This window comes from Populus euphratica, unplaced genomic scaffold (assembly GCF_000495115.2).
Source record: "Populus euphratica unplaced genomic scaffold, PopEup_1.0 scaffold213.1, whole genome shotgun sequence".
NCBI lineage: Eukaryota > Viridiplantae > Streptophyta > Magnoliopsida > Malpighiales > Salicaceae > Populus > Populus euphratica.
The window spans coordinates 834,054-842,963 of record NW_011499916.1 but is presented as its reverse complement, the minus strand read 5'-3'; the positions used below and the strand labels follow the sequence as shown (position 1 = coordinate 842,963).

General features: G+C 27.5%; 1 protein-coding gene across 1 annotated transcript; it reads right to left on the bottom strand.

The window, feature by feature from the left end:
* Nucleotides 1-6,621: 6,621 nt before the first annotated feature.
* Nucleotides 6,622-8,683, bottom strand: LOC105134646 (ras-related protein RABA1f-like). The gene is made up of 2 exons (XM_011039128.1): nucleotides 8,229-8,683; nucleotides 6,622-7,438 (listed from the first exon to the last, which is right to left on the bottom strand). Exons 1-2 carry the CDS (start codon nucleotides 8,447-8,449, stop codon nucleotides 7,009-7,011), a joined length of 651 nt encoding a protein of 216 aa, XP_011037430.1. The 5' UTR covers nucleotides 8,450-8,683; the 3' UTR covers nucleotides 6,622-7,008.
* Between the last annotated feature and the right edge of the window lie 227 nt (nucleotides 8,684-8,910).

Here is an 8,910-nt window from a genome sequence, read left to right as displayed (position 1 = left end):
TCAATTTCTAATAAATTTAATATTAAATAATAAATTATCATTACTAATATTATCTTCCTAGTTCTCATCATTTAATGAGTAATATTATAACTATTTAAAATTTTTAACAGTTTTCTCAATAATGCTTTTGATTCTAACTATAGTAGACACATGACCATTGGTACAAAGGAAAAGAGTTGGGGTGTCTAGGAGAACGTAAACCACTTGAAGTCAACAAATATATTAATGCCAGCTGGCATAGAAAACTTTATAGTAAAATAAATATTTCTTTGAGAAAACAAGGAGAATGGATATGTTAGGAGATATCATAGGTTAGCTTTTCAATATCATATGCTAGTTGAAGGATATTATGGGTTGTGCTAAATTAATTATTTTGAAAATGACCAAGGATAGTATGGTGTTTAGGGTAAATTGTAATAATTTATTAACTTGAGGTATGAAGGGATTAAGAGACCATATAATTAAAAGTTAATTATAAAATATTATCATAAGGATTATTATATCAAAAACAATATACATCAAAAAATAACAACACTCAATTTCTAATAAATTTAATATTAAATAATAAATTATCATTACTAATATTATCCTCCTAGTTCTCATCATTTAATGAGTAATATTATAACTATTTAAAATTTTTAACAGTTTTCTCAATAATGCTTTTGATTCTAACTATAGTAGACACATGACCATTGGTACAAAGGAAAAGAGTTGGGGTGTCTAGGAGAACGTAAACCACTTGAAGTCAACAAATATATTAATGCCAGCTGGCATAGAAAACTTTATAGTAAAATAAATATTTCTTTGAGAAAACAAGGAGAATGGATATGTTAGGAGATATCATAGGTTAGCTTTTCAATATCATATGCTAGTTGAAGGATGTTATGGGTTGTGCTAAATTAATTATTTTGAAAATGACCAAGGATAGTATGGTGTTTAGGGTAAATTGTAATAATTTATTAACTTGAGGTATGAAGGGATTAAGAGACCATATAATTAAAAGTTAATTATAAAATATTATCAAAACCTCCTATTGTATTCGGAAATTCCTTAACATTTTGAGATTTTTCTTATTATATATTGAAGGGGATGATTTTTAATATATTGATATTTTATGTATGAGGGTTTTTTTATATTTTTTAATTTTAAAACGGGTATTTTTTTATTAAATATTCAAGCATATAGATAATTCTTGTAATTTTATAATATTGGATAGGTTATTGTAATTTATTTATTTTTTACTTTTCATTGATGATTTTTCTCATTTTTTATTTTGAATTTTAATTGTCATAATTTTTTTTAGCATTATTTATCTTCTTCTTTTTTTGTCATATAATTTATTTATCTATTTATTTCTCATATGTTCCTACATCAACAAATGATAATGTTCTTGGTTATTAAATATAGAGAGAAGATAATGATAATGGAAAAAAATAAAAATAAAATAGAAGTAATTTTTCAATGACTGTAAATGATGAGTTTGCAGTGATTTGGAAGATATTTTATTATTTTAATCAATTCTCAATTTAGCCCCTAGTGTATTATCTAATTAGCAATCACGTTTCAAAATCTCCTGGTTTTATTAATTTTGTCTAAAAATTAAAATCTTCGTTTTTAATATATTAATATTTTATGTATGAGAGTTTTTTATATTTTTTTTTAATTTTAAAACGGGTATTTTTTTATCAAATATTCAATGCAAAAATAAATCCTTATTTACCATAAAGAGAATTAAAAGGCAAAATCATAATTTTAAAGTGGTTCGATATCATTATCATATATATCAAACCCAGCTTTCTATTGCTGTTTCTGTGCATTTATCTAACACGGTGCATGTATTATTTTTATGTTTAAAATTGTGTTTGGTACATTTTAATTTTAAAAAAATATTTAATTAATATTTTATGATAATTTTGATGATTTGATATAAAAATAAAAAAGAATTTAAGAAATTACTTTAATATATTTTAAGTATAAAATATTTTTAAAAATATTACACACGCTAAATGATTATATAAATGTGTAATATGTTAAATGATTCACAAAAAGGAAATTAAAAAAATTGAAGGGAGAAAAGTATCTTGCTAGATGTGGAATTCTCTCTCTTCTTCTTATTGTTATTATTATTATTTTAAAAAATAATTTTATTTACTGAATAAGTATACTACTGAATTTTATCATAGTTTTTTACCTTGATTGTGAGTTTTTAATTAGGTAGTAATATCTGAACAAAATACATCATTAAATGATAGTATTAGAGTATTGAATTCAACCGTATTTTCTCGAGAAATTATGTCATTCTCTAGGCATTTAATGTGTAATTATCCAATTGGATGCCTTTCTAATTAATTCTGGTTTTTTTCATCCCTATCATAGAAACTTGTTCCTGCTATTAAACGCTGTCGCACGCTTTCTTACTCGTGGCAGCAGGTCTACAATTTGAGTTTTTTCTTTTTTCTTTTTCTTTTTCAAAGCAGCAAGTAGAATAAAAAAACACGAAGGGGCTATTTTAAAAAAAAAAATTGGCAGTCAATTTTAGAAGGAACTTTAAATTTTGGTTTTTAAAAATAAATTAAATTCTATTTTATAACTTTTAAATTCAAAGTGGAGAGATGAGTTTAAATAATTATTTTTTAAAGTATTTTTTTAAATATATCAAAATAATATTTTTTAATTTTAAAAAATTATTTTAAAATAAACACATCAAAATAATCTGAAAACATATAAAAATTTATATTTTTTCAAAAAATATCAACACCTCACAAAAACATATATATATATATATATATATATATATATATATGAATTCTATAAAAATAATAACCCCTTTTCTCTCTATTAACAAAAGTCAATGATTCCTTTTTTATTTTTTTATCAATATCCAGGCACAGAGTTTGTTTGTTTTTTGGTGTGATAACATTTGTGATAAAAAAAATATTAAAAATAAATTTTATAAAATAAAAAATATTATTTTAATATATTTTTAAATAAAAAATACTTAAAAAATAATTATTAGGTGCACTGTAGGTAGCGGGGCCGAGACGACGACGCTCGCGATATTTTTAAATAAAAAATACTTAAAAAATAATTATATATTTTTAAATAAAAAATACTTAAAAAATAATTATGCTCGCGATATGGAAGGCAATGCCATAAGAGATTCTGACGAGCGTGTCTCGCTGGGTCTCCTCTGACCCTGTCGTTTCTTGAAACAGGGAGAGAGGGAATGTACTGTACCTGTCGTCTGAGATTTCTTTAATTTTATTGGGACTCGAAATTCTGTAGCCATGCATTTATAAGGTATGTTTCCCTTCCATTTTCACATACCTTTTATTTTTTTAACTTAGTTAAATCCATTGTGTCCACGTTGCCCTAAACAACCATAGATAATTCCAAAACTCTACCTGCTTAAATTAAATTATACTGATTTTGTTTTTGTTTTTTTATCGACTAAATAATAACAATTTTAATATAATTGTTAAAAATATTCTATCTATAATATTTACATCATATAATCAGTTAAATTTTGATGATATAAATATTATAAATAATAATAAATCAAAAAATTTAAGAAATGAATATGACAATATGTGACAAATTGAAAATTTTAAAATTTAGTCAACTCAATTTAATTTTTATATCTTATATTTCTTTTCGCTTTGTATTTTATAGCTTATGAATTATAAATTTATTTTATTTTATTTAAAAATGTTCTAACTTCAAAGATGGTGGGCTTCCTATTAAATTTATGTAACCTAATAAAAAAATAACTTGTCTCTTTACCAAATGAAAAAAGAGAGTTAATTAGAAATTAATGATAGTACAAGGTATGGCAATCAAACCTAACATTGAAGGTGCCATTTATAATTTATATTGTTGGTTTACCTTTAAATACAAATCAAATCTATGAAACTTAACAATATAAAACCTAGCCCCATACTCAAGTTCAAAAAATAATTGAATAGATTGAGTGTATATTATCCACGTTGCTCAAGAATATTTTTTGATTTGGTAATTTAGGTATTTTGACAAATTAGATGGTGTTTTGAATTAAAAATAAATTTCGTGAGGTCCTTAGAATTATTTTTTTAAGGTATTTTTTATATCAATAACTAAAATGGTCTCCCATGCTATGTTGTAGACATATCATTTTTTTCTAACATAAAAAAATGTTTAGATAATGGTTAGTATTTTTAAGGAAATAAAAAAAATTCAAAACATGACTCATTGACTTGATTAGATCTAGTAAGTTTAATTAATTCAATAATATTATAAAAATAGACAAGGAAAATAGATAAATAAAATAAAATGAAAATGAAAATATTTAACTATAAAAAATGAGTGGCTAATATTATACTCGGAAGAAAAAGAAAGAAAAATTCATTAGAACCTCGCATTTACTTTGCCGTGGACACCTCTTCATAACTAGGAAAAGCTCACCGAAATATTTTAAAGTCATATCAAAAAGCTACATAGCGACATTAAAAGAGACCCTGCTAGAGTAATTATTTATAAAACAAACCAAACAAAATATTATGAAATGAGGTTTAAGCTTATATTTAACCAATTAATTTAATTTAATTCAAAAACATGTTTTAAAAAAAACTAAATTTAACAAAGAATAATAAATAAAAAGACATGAGATAACCCAAATTATTTTCAAAATTAGTGGAAAATCGTATAGAAAGAAATAAAAAAAAATATAATGGAGCTCAATTTACAATTAAATAAATGATGAAGGATAAAACTGAAAAAAAATATTCTTAAAGAAGAAGAAGAAGAAGAAAAACAAGTGATTCACTTACACTTGGGTTAATCTCTTAAACTTGCAACTCATAAAATCATATACTTAAGCTTAATCAATATGCTTAATTCACAACTAATTTAATATTAAAGATAAAATAAAAAAATTAATTTAAAATTTTTATCAAAGTAACAAATAGCAATAAAAAAATAATGATCAAGTTTTATAAGATGAAAAAAAAAACTAAAGGAGAATAAAATAGTACAAAAATTCAATTTAAAAAATTATCTCAAATTAAAAAATAACAATAACAAGAATAGAGAAAAAAATTAACAAATGAAAAAAATTAAAGGAGGATGAGATTGAAAAAAACAATTTCAATTTTATGAATTATTTCAAATAAAAAAAATAGTAACAAAAAAAATAATAATCAAATATGAAAGAAAAATAAATTAAAATTGTTTGAGAATTTAGAGAGTTAAATGTGAAAATCAAGAAGAAAAAAGATTAAAAAAAAAAGGTTATCATTGGCATCAAACTAGAGGTTAGTAAGCTAAATGCACTGTTTTAAAATGGAAGATTTATCAAGATAATTCCAACAATGTTAAGAGAGGCCATCTTTAGCCCCTCAGATATATCGTATGTGTTGCTATAATATAATAAAATGTAATTCATGCATTAGTTAGTTTTTGTTTTAAATAATATCTATATTTATAAAAATATCAAATTTCTTTGTAATTAATTTAATTATAACTAAAAAAACTAGGATAAAAATATAAAAAAAACTCTTGGGTGCCAATTAAAAAAATTATTTTCAAAGGAAATTTAGTTATTTTACTATTTTTAAAAAAGTAAAAATTTGAAAAAGCCCCCTTAAATAAATTTTATTTTTTAAAACAATTTAATTATTTCATCATATTTTAAAAATATCCCCCCAGAAAGAATAAAATAGTCATTATATTGGTTTTCCTTCCCATAGCTTTCGTTAATATTTACCGGGGGAGTGTCCATAGAGTATAACAAGACTACTCATTGGAGGACCACGTCCAAGAGAAGATAGGCACCCTGGGTCTTGTAATTCTTAAATCAGTGGACAAATAAGTGTTCTTGTCAAAAGTATCTGTCGAATTTCTGTCCTTCCATCACAAGGTGTTTTGGGATCCTTGGCACACACCAAGTTATGGAAGCATGATCTTCAGTCTTTTATGGTCCTGCCAGGAAAGACCAGATCATGTAATGCTAATTACACAGCAACTTAAACAGCCTAGGAGACCCCTCTTCACATTCCCCAACTACTTGGGGGAACTAAACTCGGTCTTTGGCAGATGTAACAAACAAGTGTCTTCGATTCTCATATGAGATCGAGGAAGATGTACCACTTCTGTTGAGGGTCCTGAAGCCTTTGCATTACAAAATGCTCCTCTAAATGGTCGTCGTCATCCCTATCAACTGTTATCTTTCTTGTTAGTGATTTGATAAATTCATGAATGCTCGAGCATTCATAAACCTTGTTTATAGAAGCCAAGTCAGATGCATGAAGTACTGCAAATTGCAGATGACGCCACAACCCAAGAACACGTATCGTTTTCCTAAGCTAGCAAATACAAATGCATTGGAGCACATGCTTGGTTTGCTAACTTATGGCAGAAAGAGGTCATCATGGATTGTAACATGAGGACAGAATGCAGGCAATCCTTGAAAAGTTAATATTCCGGAAAGTAACTGCAGCAACCCAGAAAAATCATGAAAGAATGCTGATCTTTCATTTGGACAGTAGCCACTGCATGGCAAGGCTAAAAGAATAACTTCTCTGACCTTTCAATTTCCTAAATGTTAAAGAACAAGCTTGGTGACAGCTTTGGTGTGGTGGAAGTCAATGGTGTAAAATAATAAATCAAGAATCGATCGATCAATCAAGTTGAGCAATTTCCTTAACAGCTTCCAAATTCAAGCAGTAAATTTGAATCTAAACTAGAGGGTTGAAACTGTCTACAAATTACAACAACACTCCAAGGAACAAACTTACAAAAGAATAATCAGAAAAAGGAATGACAATCAAATGCAAAAGCCTCTTGAATCCATACCCCCTTCTTAAGCTTTCTCTCGACTTCAACAAGTTTGCTAGTCTCTAGGCAAGCAATTGGACTACAACTATCCATCTGAACATTCTTGTTGTCTGAAAGGCGACTTCAAATAATAAAAAAGCAAATTATAAAATAGGAGAAAATATTACCACCAATACCTCCTTTCTTCATCTATTCTGACTATGCGGAGCAGCATCCAACCTTTTTCACAGCTGATACATCATCTTTTCCAACATTAATATTCTGTCCCTTGGGCAAGGCTGCAGGGTCATCCCCAACATCAAGAGCCTTCCGGCTGACTACATGATAAATCTGAGTGAGCACTTCTGTGAATGCATTTTCAACATTCAAGGACTCCAGGGCAGAGGTCTCCATGAAAAAAGTGTTCTCTCTCTCAGCAAATGCAGTTGCATCCTCAGTAGTAACTGCACGCAAGTGACGCAAATCTGCCTTGTTTCCCACAAGCATAATCACGATGTTGGATTCGGTGTGATCACGAAGCTCCTTTAGCCATCTCTCCACGTTCTCAAAAGTGACATGTCGAGTGACATCATAGACAAGCAAGGCACCAACAGCTCCTCGATAATATGCACTAGTAATTGCACGGTATCTGTATCAATGAATACAAAATATAATGAAAACTGCCTCCCTTATTATATAATGAGTGGAAATTATATATACTCACACACACACTTTCCATTCTGTCCCTTTCTTTCTGCTTGTGTCAACACAACTCATACAAGAGCAGATTGGATCATACTCCATCTGTCAAAATGATGTTTTTATTTCCTAGGGTGGATGCAAAATGAAGATAGAAAATAAACACAGAGATCAGATGAAAACACTGGACTATCATATTTCTTGTTCTCACTTTAGTCTTTTACAAATCCAAAAATGAAAACTAGCAGCAACTCAAAAACAGCAAATTGTTATCAAAGGTCCAAACCTTTGATCCCTTCTTCAGCAAATTCTAAATCTCCAAATAGACCAATTCAGGTCATTTCAGCTCCTAACATTTTTGGCATGGGAATCCTTTTGATCTTATTTTCCATAACGTACATTTTACATTCATGCAAAAAAAAAAAAATACATATTAAGAAGGCCATTAACTACTCTACAACTACAACCAGAGCATATCATAACGAACTTGATCTCAAGTAACCAATAAAATGCACATTATGGCAATCTACTAACACCCTTTACCATCTTCAATATGCCAAAACACTAAAGCATCAAAAACATAAATCAGAAAAGAAAGATAAAACAAAACTTTATAGCATAAACCGCTTAAAGGCGTACAGATCTGATAAAGTCAAATGTAGATTTCACAAAACAAGACAAAACCCGTGTTAGAAAACTAGAAAGATCCATGATTTGAGATTAAGAAAAAAAGATTAGACCTTTCTTGGCCAGCAGTGTCCCAAATCTGAGCCTTGACAACTTTATCATCAACATGGATACTACGAGTGGCAAATTCAACACCAATAGTGGATTTGGATTCCAAACTGAATTCATTTTTCGTAAATCTTGACAAAAGATTGGATTTTCCAACACCAGAATCACCTATTAACACTACCTTGAATAGATAATCATAGTCATCATCAGCCCTGTAAGCACCCATTTGGTTCGCTAAATTTCTTGTTTTCGTTAAACGGGAAAGGAAATGAAATGGAGAGTAATAATGGTTTGGCCTTATTGTGTTGTGGGTTATATGTGGATCTGTGTTGTAGAGTTTTTGAATTTTAAAATGTTGAACATTCTTTGCTTTTTCTTTGAGGGAGGGAGGGAGCGAGGGAGGGGCTTCTTGCGTGTTTTGTATAGAAAAATGATGTTAGATTTGAGAGAGAAAGAGACAAGACTCAAAGCTTTAACAATAAAATATTAAGGTTGAATTTTCCTTTTTTTTTTCCTTCTTATTATAATTATAATAATTTATTTTTTATTATTGAATGATTTCATAATATATTTGAAACCATGCTTTTTCAAAATATATTGAATTAATACTTTTTTAAAAAAAATTATGTTTTAATATCAACATATCAACATAATCTAAAAAATACAAAAATTAATTTAAAATACAAA